Source organism: Bison bison, unplaced genomic scaffold, assembly GCF_000754665.1.
Source record: "Bison bison bison isolate TAMUID 2011002044 unplaced genomic scaffold, Bison_UMD1.0 scf7180017864538, whole genome shotgun sequence".
In the NCBI taxonomy this organism is placed as follows: domain Eukaryota; kingdom Metazoa; phylum Chordata; class Mammalia; order Artiodactyla; family Bovidae; genus Bison; species Bison bison.
In genome coordinates this window covers 2,457,640-2,474,738 of record NW_011495086.1, presented here as the reverse complement: position 1 = coordinate 2,474,738, position 17,099 = coordinate 2,457,640, and the positions used below count along the sequence as shown (strand labels likewise).

General features: G+C 38.6%; 1 protein-coding gene across 1 annotated transcript in view; it reads left to right on the top strand.

Annotated features, from left to right (window-relative positions):
• The window catches only part of CDH18 (cadherin 18, type 2), a 597,814-nt gene that overhangs the window by 176,869 nt on the left and 403,846 nt on the right, over positions 1-17,099 (top strand). Inside the window, exon 2 of the mRNA XM_010832133.1 lies at positions 15,401-15,884. Coding sequence (XP_010830435.1) covers positions 15,657-15,884 — 228 coding nt within the window. The 5' untranslated portion in view covers positions 15,401-15,656. The remainder of the gene's footprint in view (positions 1-15,400; positions 15,885-17,099) is intronic.

Here is a 17,099-nt window from a genome sequence, read left to right as displayed (position 1 = left end):
ACTGGAAAAACCATAGCCTTGACTAGACGGACCTTTGTTGGCAAAGTAATGTCTCTGCTTTTGAATATGCTATCTAGGTTGGTCATAACTTTCCTTCCAAGGGGTAAGCATCTTTTAATTTCATGGCTGCAGTCACCATCTGTAGTGATTTTGGAGCCCCCCAAAATAAAGTCTGACACTGTTTCCACTGTTTCCCCATCTATTTCCCATGAAGTGATGGGACCGGATGCCATGATCTTCGTTTTCTGAATGTTGAGCTTTAAGCCAACTTTTTCACTCTGCACTTTCACTTTCACCAAGAGGCTTTTGAGTTCCTCTTCACTTTCTGCCATAAGGGTGGTGTCATCTGCATATCTGAGGTTATTGATCTTTCTCCCGGCGATTTTGATTCCAGCTTGTGTTTCTTCCAGTCCAGCGTTTCTTATGATGTACTCTGCATATAAGTTAAATAAGCAGGGTGGCAATATACAGCCTTGACATACTCCTTTTCCTATTTGGAACCAGTCTGTTGTTCCATGTCCAGTTCTAACTGTTGCTTCCTGACCTTCATACAAATTTCTCAAGAGGCAGATCAGGTGGTCTGGTATTCCCATCTCTTTCAGAATTTTCCACAGTTTATTGTGATCCACACAGTCAAGGACTTTGGCATAGTCAATAAAGGAGAAGTAGATGTTTTTCTGGAACTCTCTTGCTTTTTCCATGATCTAGAACAAAGTTAAATTCTTTCAATTTCATTGTCGGTTATATTTTACCCATCATTAAGTATCTTTTTGGGTGTGCATCAGTTTGAAACATTTATGTAGTTACTTTGTGGAATGTATGCTTTCCAAAAAGTTTTTCAGAACATATGGGAAGCACTTTTTTAAAATTACACATATACCATATATTATATGAATAGAAAACCAGAGCTCTAAGAAAAGGCACACAAGTATTAAATATTCATTATCAAGTCAGTATGCAAGCACTCTTGTTTCTTAGTGTTTAGCTTTAATTTCTTTCCCCAAAATACAAAATCCAAATTATAATTAAAATATTTCATTGTTATCTGAATCATAGCAAATAATTCCAATAATACCTGCAAATTACATGTATTATATCATATAAGGAATATGCTACTGAACCATATACTTTATTTTCCTAGAAGTGGTGGTAGATTTTGACTGCGTCTTCCGTGTATTCTTGACTGTGTTCACAGCTTTGATTAATTCTCACAGAGCTTTTGTGAGTTATTGGACCTATTTTACATATGAGAATATTGGGCTAAAGACACATGAGTAGTACATGAGACACTCAAAACTGATAGAAGCACAAACTTGGCTTTGTTTATTCATTTGACTGTTTGTTCATTGACTAAACTGAATCTTGACTGCCTGCACCTGATAGCAAGTTCTAGTCTTTTTTGGAAGACCGGAAATGTGTAAGTCATGTAATAAATGACTAATATGACTCTAGGGGAAGAAAAACGTTTTTTCCATATACCTTTTAGATTCTTGACTGGGGCTCTTGAAATAAGAGCAATTAATAAGAGAAAAACATACACATTTATTTAATATAAGGTTTTTTTTTTTTTTTTCCTGTGAGATGGGAGTCCTCTTAAGGAAATTAAGATCCAAAGAAGCAGTTTGAGCCGATATTTATATACTGAGTTGGACAAAGAATAAGAAATTGTGAAAAAGTGACAAGGCAAAGGCTGCTTGGGCTACTTAGTGAATTAGGTAGAGAAGTGACTAGAAAGCTATGAGTTAATTTAGCAAGCCTTCTTAATACAGATTTCTCTTGGTGTCCACTTCCCAGTTTGGTGAGAATGTTTCTTTCCTTCTATATTAAAGAGGGCACCTCTTCTATTTGAGTTTTACCTCCTACTTTTAAGAAAGTCAGGGTATGCTTTTTGCATCTGGTGATTTTCAAGTGCCTTTAACTTAATCTGTATGCCTGAGTGGCATATTTTGGAGTGGCAAATTCTTTTTCTTTTTTAGTATCCATGTTATTTATTTATTTATTTTTCCCATATAATTTTAAAAATTGATATGTTGTATTTTCATTGTTATTTAGTTCAAGAAATTTTGCTTTTATCTTTTGTTTTGTTTTTTCCTTTTGACATTTCTTTTTTTTTTTTTTTTTTTTTTTTTCCTTTTGACATTTTTTTTTTTTTTTTTTTTTTTGGTACGGGGAGGGGGAGGGGAGGAGGGTTGAGGATGGGGAACACGTGTATACCTGTGGCGGATTCATGTTGATATATGGCAAAACCAATACATTATTTGTAAAGTTAAATAATAAAATAAAATAAAAAAAAAAGAAATGTCAAAATGGAGTGGCAAATTCTTAACTTTTTTATGACTGTAAAGAGAACAGGGGACCTTAGGAACATGGTGATGGTCTCTGAAAACTCACTTGGGAACTGGTGATTTGCTGGTTATTAAAACAATGTCGTGGACTTTTCATTTAGAAGAAACAGCACATACAGAGGCATAAAGCTAGCAGGAGTGCAGCCTAGTCAGGAGATGGTGGTTTAGTCACTAAGTCATGTCTGACTCTTGTGACCCCATGGACTGTAGCCCACCAGGCTCCTCTGTCCATGGGATTTTCCAGGGAAGAATACTGGAGTGTGTTGCCATTTCCTCCTCAAAGGAATCTTGCCAACCCAGGGATCAAACCCAGGTCTCTTGCCTCTCTTGCATTGCAGACAGGCTCTTTACTGCTGAGCCACTATGATATGGTGAGCATGGTAAAATATGGATGGGTTGTGGGTTTTCCAGGGCAGGCAGTAAAGATGAGAAGAGAAGTGGAACTGCCTCCGATATTGGCAAGTCATGAATTTCTTGTGGGTTTTTTTTTCTTTTTTTCTATTCTGCAGGTGAAGCAAAGGCATGAAGGAATTTCAAGCAAGAGTTTGAGGAGATGAAATATAGCTGGAGGGTAGATTTCAAAGGGAGAGGTGTTAAGGGAGCCCTTTGTCACTCCTGTTTGCATCACGTAGTGCTATACGCTGGGAATGACACAGTGAAGGCATAAGATATGCCTTCTGACTTCAGAGGGAAAAGAGTGAAAATCAAGACCTGCACATTTTCATACTTGTGATTAAAAAATGCAGAGAAGATTTCCTCCAAAAAATAAGTTCTCTGGCGTTTAGAATAGACTGTCATGCATCATCTTCCCATGCTTTTATTCTTATTTTCCTTTCCTTTCTCTCCTTCCTCTGTATTTTATTTCCCAAACCCTCCAACTCCAAAGCCATGGAGAATACACCATTTCAGCTCAACAGTTGTTAAATCAGAGTTATGGTCAGCTCTGTGTAACAGAAACATGAAATAGTTGTGGCTTTACACAGACTGAAATACTTTCTCTCTTAACTGAGCTCAGAGAGGCAGCCCAGGGCTCACATGGCAGTTTGCTCTTCAGTGCTCTCTGAGATAAAGTTGCTTGGTTCCTCTGTCTCTAGGCAATGGCTTTCACTTTCATGATCCAATTGGGGGCTCCAGACATCACAATCAGGATTCTTGTATCGAGATGGAGGGATTGGGTAGAATAGATCAACAGCCTTCTAGGGAAATTTCCTAGAAAGTTAACAGAGTACTTGTCCCTATATTCCATTGGCTAGAATTCAGGAATTGGACCCTACTCAGCTACCAGTGAGGCTAAGAAATATAGTCTTTTTTTTCCAGGGAAGTGAGGTTAAGAGACTTAAGTCTGGCATAAGATAGTGAAGCTACTCTGAGTCTCTGTGCCAGTAGGATTCCTTTAGTATTTTTTGATGATTTAAATCAAACCAAATAATCATTTTAAAATTAATTTCATGAAACACTATTATGTGAAATGCACACATACATACAAGAACATAAAACACAAAAAAATAGTATGACAGGTAGAAGTACTTTTCGAAGACGTGAAGAAAATCAAAATATTCATCACTCTGACAAATACAGATAAGCCAGGAAATATTGCATTGGATACCATTTTCTTTCTTCTATTGTTGTTTTCTAATTTTTTGAATAACTTTGCTATGTATTATGAAGATTAGAATCAGAAACCTGAAAACTGGGGATAATTCTATGATATTAACTGTTGCAGCCAAATCAAACAATATTGTCAGTATCATTTTACTTATGCATATCCTTTCAGGACATTGCTCTTCCTACTTCTATGCATAATTTCTGGAATGTATGAAATAATAAAACCCTATATAAACATGTTTGCATTAATTTAAAAATAATGAAGTGTATCTTGAGAGAGAAGAATAGCAACAATGTGAATGATCTCCAATATGTATATATGTGTGTGTGTATGCCAACATAGTAGGAATGTTCATATACATTTTTACTATATATATAGTGAATAAAATATTGCTCATAGTGGCATAGAGTATATGCCTTTGCAACGTTTACTCATGCACATTTAGTTCCATATTTGAATGATTTCCTTAATTTCCTCCATGAATGACTTCCTTAATTTCCTCCATTTAACTTAGTGAGAAATCAGGATTTGATTGATGAAATGAAACTTTGTTATCCAGTACAGTACTTTCACTTCCTTGATTGTGACAAGTTTTAAGTAAGAAACAAAGTATGTCAACCACATCATAGCATGCTTTTTAAAAAGTATGTTTTTTCTTTTGTAACACATTATTACAATTAAATGTTCTAAGTTGAAACTTGGAATTTTAACACCATTCTTGCTATACAAACCCTGAACTAATTTGTCTGTTTCCCATGTATTTATTACTTCACTCAACAAATAATTACTTATTGGCTACAATATGTAAGGTACTTCACTAGCCAGTATAGGAGATGGAAAATACAAAATACATAAAACATAGTGTTTGAACTATAAAAAATCTGATTCAAAGGAAAAATTAAATAGCACCTACATAAATAGAATAGTGGTTTGCAAAAGTAAGAAAGAATTAGATAAATGTTATAGAAATTCAGAGGAGCAAGTGATTACATTAAACTAGACTGTTGCATTCGGAGAAGGCAATGGCACCCCACTCCAGTACTCTTGCTTGGAAAATCCCATGGACGGAGGAGCCTGTTAGGCTGCAATCCATGGGGTCGCTAAGAGTTGGACACAACTGAGCGACTTCACTTTCACTTTTCACTTTCATGCATTGGAGAAGGAAATGGCAGCCCACTCCAGTGTTCTTGCCTGGAGAATCCCAGGGACGGGGGAGCCTCGTGGGCTGCCATCTATGGGGTCGCACAGAGCTGGACACAACTGAAGTGACTTAGAATAGCATGATATATCACTTGACTTTCAAGTGAAGAATTTGAGATGTTACTGTATTTTCAAGTTAATAAGTTAGGTTGCCACAGTTTTATAGATGCTGGCAGAACACAAAACCTCTGGACTGAAGGCTTTATTACAGCACAGCAGAAAGCATGAGTTTCCATTGTCCTTGCATGCCACTGGGGAACAGGAGGCCGCCAGATATATAATGCACACTTAGTGTATTTGGGTCACAGCTAAGGACCCCTGAATTTTGGGATCCCCTGTCTCCTAAAGGATCTAGTAACACACCTCTCCAACCTTTTACCTAGATAAAGACATGATATTTATAATTGTCAGAAAATAAATCTACCTGCTTCCCCCAAAGAAGGTTCTGTCTATTCGAAGACTATTTGCTATATAACATCCTTGAAAAAATAGAATGAAACAAAGCTGTCAATGCCTCTTGCTCAGAAAATGTGCAGAAACACAAAAGACCCAAAGAGAATTGTCTCTTCAAATAGAGAAGTCTTTATAAAGAAACACCCTTTAATCCAGGCTACAAAAGATAGGTTTTACTAAATGGGGTTTGGGGAATAAGGCTTTTACAGCAAAGAAAATTGAATTAACCATGTGAGAAAGTAATGCCTTCAAGTGTGTAGTGGGTTTATCACCACATCTATGAAACTTAAATTAATATTTCACATTTTAAGACTATTTAAAATGTAATTTATATTTGTGTGCTTAGTCAGTCATGTCCAACTCTTTGTGACCCCATAAACTGCAGCACGCCAAGCTCCTCTGTCCATGGAATTCTCCAGACAGTGATACTGAAGTGGGTTGCTATTCCCTTCTCCAGATTTTCCCAACCCAGGGATTGAACCTGGGTCTCCTATATTGCAGGCAGATTCTTTATCACCTAAGCCACCAGGAAAGCCCATTTTAAAATTAAATATACATATTTTATTTTTTCAATCTATTTATTCAATTGGAGGATAAGTACTTAATAATATTGTGATTTATTATTATTATTATTATTTTGCCAAGCATCATTATGAATCGACCATAGGCTTACATGTATCTCCTCCATCCTGAAAGAGCCTCCCACCTCCCTCCCCACCCTATCCCTCCAGGTTGTCCCAGAGCACTCATTTGGGTGCCCTGTGTCATATATCAAACTCTCACTAGTAACCTGTTTTACATATGGTAATATATATGTTTCAATTCTATTCTCTCAAATCATGCGACCCTCTCCTTCTCCCACTGAGCCAAAAGTCTATTCTTTACCTCTGAAATACATATATGTTAACTATAAAATAAATATATATGTTTTAAGTAAATGCAGTTGATCATACACAAATCTTGGGACTGTGAAGGACTATATCCTGAAATGGACAGATTGAAATTGAAAATATTGATTTGGGAGCCAACCTGGAAATAAAACTTGCAACTAATTTAGGTGAAGTTCTCTACAATGTCATGTCGTCTATGAGTATTTGCATTTTGACTATAAACAAGAGCTGTTTAAGCTGACACTGAAGGAGACAAGTAAAATTAATTACTAATCAGATAACTTATCAATTGAGGAAGATTAAAACACTAATGGAAAAAACAGTAAAATTGAAAATGGCAGTGATGTTTTAGTTGCTAAGTCGTGTCTGACTCTTTGCAACCCCATCAAATGTAGTCTGCCAGACTCCTCTGTCCATGGGATTTTCCAGGCAAGAATACTGGAGTGGATTGCTATTTCTAGAGGACAGGTAGGTAAAACCAAAATTCAGAAGCCAGAATCAATGGAAATTCAGAACTAGGCTTAGAACAAGAGACTGCTACTGATATTATTCATCACTTGTTCTGAAAATGATGGAAACCACAGTTCAAAGGCTCAGATATACATCTGAGAATGCATCTTACCAGCAACAGCCGTTTTGCCTGTAAATACTAACCCAACAGATAACTTAAGGCTGTAGCTCAATTGGTTTAAAATCCGTATGCAATGGAGGAGACCTGGGTTCAATCCTTGGGTTGGGAAGACACTCTGGAGAAGCAAATAGCTACACACTCCAGTATTCTTGCCTGGAGAATCCCATGGACAGAGGAGCCTGGCAGGCTACAACCTATGGTATCACAAGAGTCGGGCATGACTGAGAGACTAAGCATGCATAGAACACAATATCCTGAATGTAGATAGGTAAGTAAATACATACATACGTATAAATGCACATACACAAAGATAGATAGTAGTGCATTTATTTTTATTAAACTGAAACATAGGTTTTGTTCAGTTTTTGTAATGTTTGCTTTATATAAGCACCCCAGAATTCAAATGTAAATTTCCTTATGTTTAAATCTGCCTGGCAGTATGGATTTTAATAATTTACCATTGAAAAGTTAAATTACATCATGTTCAAGATGCATCACATTCTTATGAAGAACAGCCTTCTCATCCAATTGGTTTGTAGGTTTGACAGGTGAGAAGATCCCCTTCTGTCCACTGGACATCATATTAGCATTAAATTGTGTTTCTCCACCTAAGATGTCCTTGTATATTTGCAATGAAAAAAATCCAAAAATTACAAACTTTCAATCATGCTTTATCTTCTTTGACATTTTCTCCTTAAATATTCGAAGTCAGATCAATTACTGCTGGTAATATGTGATGCTAAAGCTTAGAATTTGGTAGCAATTATAATTATAGGCTTTTTGAACATGTGAAATAGTATCTTACATTACTCCACACATACAGAAAATAGAAAGATGCATTCATAAAATAAGGTTGACAGTGTATATTTTACAGATGTTTCCAAAACAAGAAAAATACCAAAGAAATCTTCTTAAAAATAAATAAATAAACAGAAGGTATTCTCTGGACTTCTTTGGGTTTCCAGATTTATAAATTGAGAATGAACAGAAAAGAAAGTCCAGTCAAAGGCCCAAGTTAAAAGCAGTACATGTGGAGTAAATGTGATAATATTTCTCTTTGAGAATGGCTCTGCCCCCAAGCCCTTTGATGGAATGATTATACTTAAAATCTGTAAATGGCTCATTACTGAATCTTGGGTGATGCTCATGAAAGTCAGCATAAGAAAAGTCTTAAGTGATACTCAGCGATTAAATCATAAATTCAAATATTTAGCTGAGCATGCTTAAAGATGATTCAATGAAAGTTTTTATTCATAAATGACAGATGTGAAGCTCAGAGAATAAACTGCTCATAAACAGATAGTTTTCTACAGAATAAGCATTTGAGGTCATGACTCAGTACAGAGGTCATGACTCAGTACAGAACTTAACTACAGAAGAAAGAATAGTTATGGAAGCAAGGGTACTAGTTTCTGGAGGCAGCGTTGAATCACCTCAATTAGATACTGCAGTGGGGTGAGAAGTCTGCATTTCACATTAGTGCAGGTAATGCTGTATTCATGTTTAGGGGATTATGACAGTATTATGACATTTATCAGAGAATGTTTTCATTGCTGCTGCTGCTGCTAAGTCGCTTCAGTCATGTCCGACTCTGTGCGACCCCATAGACAGCAGCCCACCAGGCTCCCCCGTCCCTGGGATTCTCCAGGCGAGAACACTGGAGTGGGTTGCCATTTCCTTCTCCAATGCATGAAAGTGAAAAGTGAAAGTGAAGTCACTCAGTCATGTCCGACTCCCAGCGACCCCATGGACTTGAAGCCCACTAGGCTCCTCCATCCATGGGATTCTCCAGGCAAGAGTACTGGAGTGGAGTGATCAAACAGCAAAAACCAACTCTGACCAAGGAAAGCAACAAAATGGTTTATTGGAAGAATATTCTGTAGCCATCAAAATTGGTGCAAGGCCTTAAAAATCAGGTTTGGCAAGAAGTAGTCTTGCCTGGAGAATCCCAGGGACGGGGGAGCCTGGTGGGCTGCCGTCTATGGGGTCACACAGAGCTGGACACAACTGAAGTGACTTAGTGGCAGCAGCAGCAGGAGGAACCAATAGGGACTTCCCGGGTAGCACAGCTGGTAAAGAATTTGCCTGCAATGCAGGGGACCCCCATTCGATTCCTTGGTTGGGAAGATCCCCTAGAGAAGGGATAGGCTACCCATTCCAGTATTCATGCACTTAACTGGTGACTCAGATGGTAAAGAATCGGCCTGCAATACGGGAGACCTGGGTTCGATCCCTGGGTTGGGAAGATTCCCTGAAAGAGGGCATGGCAACTCTCTCCTGTATTCTTGCTTGGGGAATCCCCATGGACAGAGGAGCCTGGTGGGCTACAGCCTATGGGGTCATAGAGAGTCGGACACAACTGAGCCATTAAGGCACCAGATAGCACAGGAACCAATAGAAGTTAGGCAGTAAGAAGCAATGTTTCTTACTGGTACTCGACACTGAAACTACGCAGCCAAGATCAGATCAGATCAGATCAGTCACTCAGTCGTGTCCGACTCTTTGCGAACCCATGAATCGCAGCACGCCAGGCCTCCCTGTCCATCACCAAATCCCGAAGTTCACTGAGACTCACGTCCATTGAGTCAGTGATGCCATCCAGCCATCTCATCCTCTGTCGTCCCCTTCTCCTCTTGCCCCCAATCCCTCCCAGCATCAGAGTCTTTTCCAATGAGTCAACTCTTCGCATGAGGTGGCCAAAGTACTGGAGTTTCTGCTTTAGTATCATTCCTTCCAAAGAAATCTCAGGGCTGATCTCCTTCAGAATGGACTGGTTGGAACTCCTTTCAGTCCAAGGGACTCTCAAGAGTCTTCTCCAACACCACAGTTCAAAAGCATCAATTCTTCGGTGCTCAGCTTTCTTCACAGTCCAACTCTCACATCCATACATGACCACAGGAAAAACCATAGCCTTGACTAGGCGAACCTTTGTTGGCAAAGTAATGTCTCTGCTTTTGACTATGCTATCTAAGTTGGTCATAACTTTCCTTCCCAGGAGTAAGCGTCTTTTAATTTCATGGCTGCAGTCACCATCTGTAGTGATTTTGGAGCCCAGAAAAATAAAGTCTGACACTGTTTCCACTGCTTCAGCAATATGTGAACCGTGAACTTCCTGATGTTCAAGCTGGTTTTAGAAAAGGCAGAGGAACCAGAGATCAAATTGCCAGCATCCGCTGGATCATGGAAAAAGCAAGAGAGTTCCAGAAAAACATCTATTTCTGCTTTATTGACTATGCCAAAGCCTTTGACTGTGTGGATCACAATAAACTGTGGAAAATTCTGAAAGAGATGGGAATACCAGACCACCTGACCTGCCTCTTGAGAAATCTTTATGCAGGTCAGGAAGCAACAGTTAGAACTGGACATGGAACAACAGACTGGTTCCAAATAGGAAAAGGAGTTTGTCAAGGCTGTATATTGTCACCCTGTTTATTTGACTTATATGCAGAGTACATCATGAGAAATGCTGGACTGGAAGAAACACAAGCTGGAATCAAGATTGCTGGGAGAAATATCAATAACCTCAGATATGCAGATGACACCACCCTTATGGCAGAAAGTGAAGAGGAACTAAAAAGCCTCTTGGTGAAAGTGAAAGTGGAGAGTGAAAAAGTTGGCTTAAAGCTCAACATTCAGAAAACAAAGATCATGGCATCCGGTCCCATCACTTCATGGGAAAAAGTGACCCTTAATTCATGCAACTGCCACCGAACTCTTTCCATAATGGCTGCTAAGTTCACCATGGCTGCATCTGGCCCTTAAGTCATTTACCACTGCTATGAAAAATGCATCATCTGTCCTGATATCCATCAATCATCTGCTCCAGGTTATTGCAACATGTCATTAATATTCACATGACATCGATGTAAGTTCTAACTAAGAGATTAGAAGAAGGAGGCATCTGGTCCCTTTAGGTGTTATGCTTAGGATTCTGTTTATCACGTTTCATATATTGGAGAGTTTCAGGAAAATAGGAAATGTATTTGAATAGTGCTTAGTTAAAAAGCAACAACAAAATAGCGAATGGCTGTAAAGTATTTCTATTGTGTTGTTTTCAACCAATGGTTTATTTTTTATTATTTACATTTTAATTCTAAGCTATACAGGGGCAGATTTCTTGAAATAGGACAGTCAATTTTCACATTTGGATTTCTGTCCTCTCATTGTGTAGTAAATGAAGTTACTTTCACAAGTACAGTTGTGATGTTTACATTTGCTCTTTTGTTCAGTGGGGCCTCACTTACTGCTTCTCATAATTGTCATAATAGAGATTCAGAAACAATACATAGGTACATTAAATTGCTTTTGTATAATTTGGGGGTGCCATACGAGATAAATTATTGCAAAGAAATCAGTCATTCTATGTATCTGTAATGCCTTACAAAAGCCACTTTCTTCACCTTCTACTCATGAATTATGCTTTGTTAAACAACTTGGCATAAAGGGCAAAGATGTTAATTTCACTTAAAATCACACCAAATGGCGTGAAGACATTAAGAAAGCAACACGTTCTATATATTAATCAACATGACTTCTAAGCAGAAAGTCTCTTTTTTTGAGATGCATGAGTTGGAAATTAAGAAAGTTTTTTATTTTATTTTTTTTTCTTTTTTTAAACTTTATTTTATTTTTAAACTTTACATAATTGTATTAGTTTTGCCAAATATCAAAATGAATCCGCCACAGGCATACATGTGTTCCCCATCCTGAACCCTCCTCCCTCCTCCCTCCCCACACCATCCCTCTGGGTCGTCCCAGTGCACCAGCCCTAAGCATCCAGTATCGCGCATGGAACCTGGACTGGCAACTCGTTTCTTACAAGTTTTTTAAAATATATATTTATTTATTTGGCTGCACTGAGGCTTAGTTATGGCATTCAGGATCTAGTTTCCTGACCAAGGATGGAACGCAGGCCCCCTGCAGTGGGAGTGTGGAGTCGTAGCCACTGGACCACCAGAAAAGTCCCCCAAATTAAGAAACTGTTGATAAAGTTAAAAATGATCCAAATAACTTATTAGATAAACTGGAAGACTATTCAAATCAATTATTCAAGTCACAAATGAGAAAATTGAGACTCAAAATTAGATGTTTCATGTGAGTGCGCATTTTAAATACGTTGTCAAAAAAAAAAGAGAGAAAATCTCTGTTTTTGGACTTTCTCTCCATTGCTCTTACCATGTTGGAGTTAGAGTGGTATTGCTCTTTTTTTTTTTTTTTTATGTGTTAGAAGCGTTTTTGAATCATTTTAATTTAAATCAATCAAAATGTGTCTTTGCCCTTGACAATATTGCAGATTTCAATTTATATTTTCTAGCAACTAAAATAAAATTTCAATTCAAATTCAGTATAATTCTTGCACAATTGGTGATGTAAGAATCTGTCAGTTCAGTTCAGTTTAGTCACTCAGTCGTGTCCGACTCTTCTCGACCCTGTGAATCGCAGCATGCCAGGCCTCCCTGTCCACCACCAACCCCCAGAGTTCACTCAGACCCACGTCCATCGAGTCAGTGATGCCATCCAGCCATCTCATCCTCTGTCGTCCCCTTCTCCTCCTGCCCCCAATCCCTCCCAGCATCAGAGTCTTTTCCAATGAGGCAACTCTTCTCATGAGGTGGCCAAAGTACTGGAGTTTCAGCTTTAGCATCATTCCTTCCAAAGAAATCCCAGGGCTGATCTCCTTCAGAATGGACTGGTTGGATCTCCTTGCAGTCCAAGGGACTCTCAAGAGTCTTATCCAACACCACAGTTCAAACGCACCAATTCTTCGGTGCTCAGCTTTCTTCACAGTCCAATTCTCACATCCATACATGACCACAGGAAAAACCATAGGTGTGCTTAGTCGCTCAGTTGTGTTTGACTCTTTGCGACCCTGTGGTCTGTAACCCACCAGACTCCTTTGTCCATGGGGATTCTCCAGGCAAGAATACTGGAGTGGGTTGCCATGCCCTCCCTTAGAGGATCTCCACAACCCAGGCATAAAACCCAGGTCTCCCTTTAGGCAGATTCTTTTACCATCTGAGCCACCAGGGAAGCCCATGGGGAGAGATACTGATAGAGAGAAGCACCTTGCTCTGGGCCTTGTAATTTTTTTCATTCCCTGACTTAGTGTCAACATTTTTCCCAATTGAGAAAAAGAATTATTCGATGATTGATTACTTATACTCAGTTTTTTAAATCATTTATATTTTCATGTCAACCACCTTGTAATTCATTTAGGTCTACATTTCGGTTTGCTCTGATTTGCAAGGGTGAACTTTATGGAGTGAGAAAGTGATACATCTAATGTTTTTTACTAGATGAAATAGCTGTAATCTTGAGTAAATAGTTTTCTTTTCCTAAACACATGGTAGCTCAGACGGTAAAGCATCTGCCTACAATGAGGGAGACCCGGGTTCAATCCCTGGGTCGGGAAGATCCTCTGGAAAAGGAAATGGCAACCCTCTCCAGTATTCTTGCCTGGAAAATCCCATGGACAGAGGAGCCTGGTAGACTACAGTCTGTGGGGTTGCAAAGAGTTGGACATGACTAAGAGACTTCACTTTCACTTTCTAAACACATCTTGAAACACACATATATACAAAAAGAGAAAAACATGCTACACAGTTTAATGTGGTTTCAATAAGCTAATAATTTTACTCAAACTTTTCGATCCCAAATCCTGTCTTTTGTTTTCCAAAATGTTTCTGAAGTTTTATTGTCTAGTTGTACTAAAACCAAAGTTCAATCCTCAGTTCAGTTCAATTTCATCGCTCAGTCATGTCCGACTCTTTGCAACCCCATGGACTGCAGCACCAGCCTCCCCTGTCCGTCACCAACTCACAGAGCTTACTCGAACTCATTTCCATCGCGTCAGTGATGCCATCCAACCATCTCATCCTCTGTCATCCCCTTCTCCTGCTTTCAATATTTCCAAGCATCAGAGTTTTTTCCAGCGAGTTGTTTCTTCACATCAGGGGGCTAACGTATTGGAGTTTCAGCTTCAGCATCAGTCTTTCCAATGAATATTCAGGACTGGTTTCCTGTAGGATTGACTGGTTGGATCTCTTTGCACTCCAGGGGACCCTCAAGAATCTTCTCCAACACCACAGTTCAAAAGCCTCAGTTCTTTGGTGCTCAGCTTTCTTTATAGTCCAACTCTCACATCCATCCATGACTACTGGAAAAACCATAGCTTTGACTAGATGGACTTTTGTTGGTAAAGTAGTGTCTCTGTTTTTAAATATGCTGTCTAGGTTGGTCATAGCTTTTCTTCCAAGGAGCAAGCGTCTTTTAATTTTATTCCTTTTAACTGTAGCCTATCAGGCTCTTCTGTCCATGGGATTTTCCAGGCAAGAGTGCTGGAGTGGATTGCCATTTCCTTCTCCAGGGAATCTTCCCAACCCAGGAATCGAGCCCAGGTCTCCCACATTGCAGGCAGATGCTTTACCGTCTGAGCCACAGGGAAGCCTTTTAATTTCAAGTCCTCAGCTTTCCTTATTTGAAAAGCAAAGCATTTCCCACTCTGTTCTTTTTGCCACCATCTTTTTTTTTCCATACCTCTCTTTGCATAGCTGCTAGAATTATGTGTAGTGTCATTCTAGGCTTGAATCTGAAGCTGAAGACCACATTCTAATCTACAGGCCTACTAAAACCCAAGCAAGCTAGTATTCAGTCATTGATATTCTTACTTGTTCAGTTGTGCTAATCTTATCCCAGATGTGGAGTGGCTTTCAATAGCATGCATATTTTTCAGCTATCTTCTTTCTTTAATTTTGCTTACTAAAGATTTTAAGTACCTGCTTGATTGCTGTGATGGTTTGTGAAATATTTTCAATCTGAGGGAATATTCCATGAAGTTCTGTGAGTCACATGTAATAGGTGATTGATCTATATTAAGTTGTATTACATCTAACAAAAGCAAGATAAACACAAAAACCAAATTAAAAATTTGCACTTAGTGTGGAGTCCCTAATAGGTCACATTTTGTAAGGCACATATTCATGGTCAATTTTTAAGCTCTCTAGGACTGCATTTCTATTGTTTTAAATAATTAAATACACACACATATATATATATATATAAAGCTGGGATTTAAAATACAAATACGTATGCCTGTGTAAAAATACCATGTGCAGACTTGAGCATGACTGTGTATGTTTGTGTTTATTTACAAAAGAACTTGAACATATTCTTTGCCTATCAGCATCACCCTGCAAAACAGTATAATTTGTATTCTGAGCAAATACTTAAAATTGCCATATTTTGTAATGTATATAATTTTCTCTCTTTCTATCAGGTGGAAAATGGTTGCCCCTGTTCACCTGCTGTGAAGACTTAGAATCACACAACTACGGCTTTGGTTCTCTAAGTGTTTCAGGATGTAAATGTAGCCTGACCATTCCCTGATGGGCTGTTAAATCATGGACATGCTAAACAATTTTCTTCGGACTGTCATTCCAGAAGATGCTTTGGCTTCTCTCTCGAATGCTCACTAGGCATTTGTAGCTGACAAGGAAAAGCAAGAAGGCTGTGAACTGGAAAGTTATCTTACAATGAAAATTACGAGTACCTCCTGCATCTGCCCAGTCCTGGTGTGTCTCTGCTTTGTGCAGAGGTGTTATGGGACCACTCACCACGGCTCCATCAGGGGGACCAGAAACCAAACCAAACACATCGAAGGCGAAACCGAAGTCCACCACCGTCCCAAAAGGGGATGGGTTTGGAATCAGTTCTTTGTTTTAGAAGAACATATGGGACCAGATCCACAGTATGTTGGAAAAGTAAGTTTTTGTTTATTGTTTGTTTTTTCTCTCCTGGGAAATTGTGGGGGTGTGATAAGGGTGGAGCTGGAGTTGCATTTGAAGAGAATGGAACTTAAGTGAATTATGTTACAGAATGTTATTTCTTATTCTGAACATTTTGAAATAATGATTATAAAAAATGAATGTGACCAAGCATGTCACATCTCCATAAACATCAGTTCGTATGTACTAGACTGAATTTTCTTTACCAGCGTATCACTCCTTCTGTCTCTCATGTAAAATGTAAGCACTTTAAACACACAATTCAGTAATTTTGTCTTTAGTACTGTGAAGGTGTATTAGAATTCACCGTGTCATTTCTTGGCACATTGATATTTACAGATTTTTTTTTTTTGAGTGTTTTTTTTTAATTTAATTTTATTTTTAAACTTTACAATATTGTATTAGTTTTGCCAAATATCAAAATGAATCCGCCACAGGTATACCCGCGTTCCCCATCCTGAACCCTCCTCCCTCCTCCCTCCCCTACCTTCCCCCTGGGTCGTCCCAGTGCACCAGCCCCAAGCATCCAGTACCGTGCATCGAACCTGGACTGGCGACTCGTTTCATACATGATATTATACATGTTTCAATGCTATTCTCCCAAATCTCCCCACCCTCTCCCTCTCCCACAGAGTCCATAAGACTGATCTATACAGATTTTTTTTTTAAATCTACTGCTGTTGTACATAAAGCTAAGAAAATCTATGACTTCTAATATAGTGTTTTTAATTGTTACGAAGCTTGTAGTTGAATTTGTCAGCATTTATAAGCACATGGATATTTATCAAACCCCCAAATTAATTTCCATACACATAGTAATATATTTTAAATATAGATTAAATATATACTCAATGTACAGGTTTTGTTAAAATCCCCAAAGAATGAAGCTGATAAAATGATAAGGAACTTCACACTAACTTTCCTTTCTCTCAGACATACAGACAAGACATTTTAATGGCTGGTCAAACCCTTTAGGAAATTGTGTGCTCAGTAATAAGGGGCAGTTTAAGCACGTGTCATTGAGGTTCCAGGGTAAAGAAGAGCATGGGAAGTGGGGAGACCGTCTTCTGATAAATTACTGGTGGCTGGCAAGCAGCCACACTCAGGTTGGTTCAGTACCTATGGGAAAAGAAGCAAGTACAGCAGTAGAATCTTCATGACTACAGGCTCCATGACTTCTTCTTTATATAT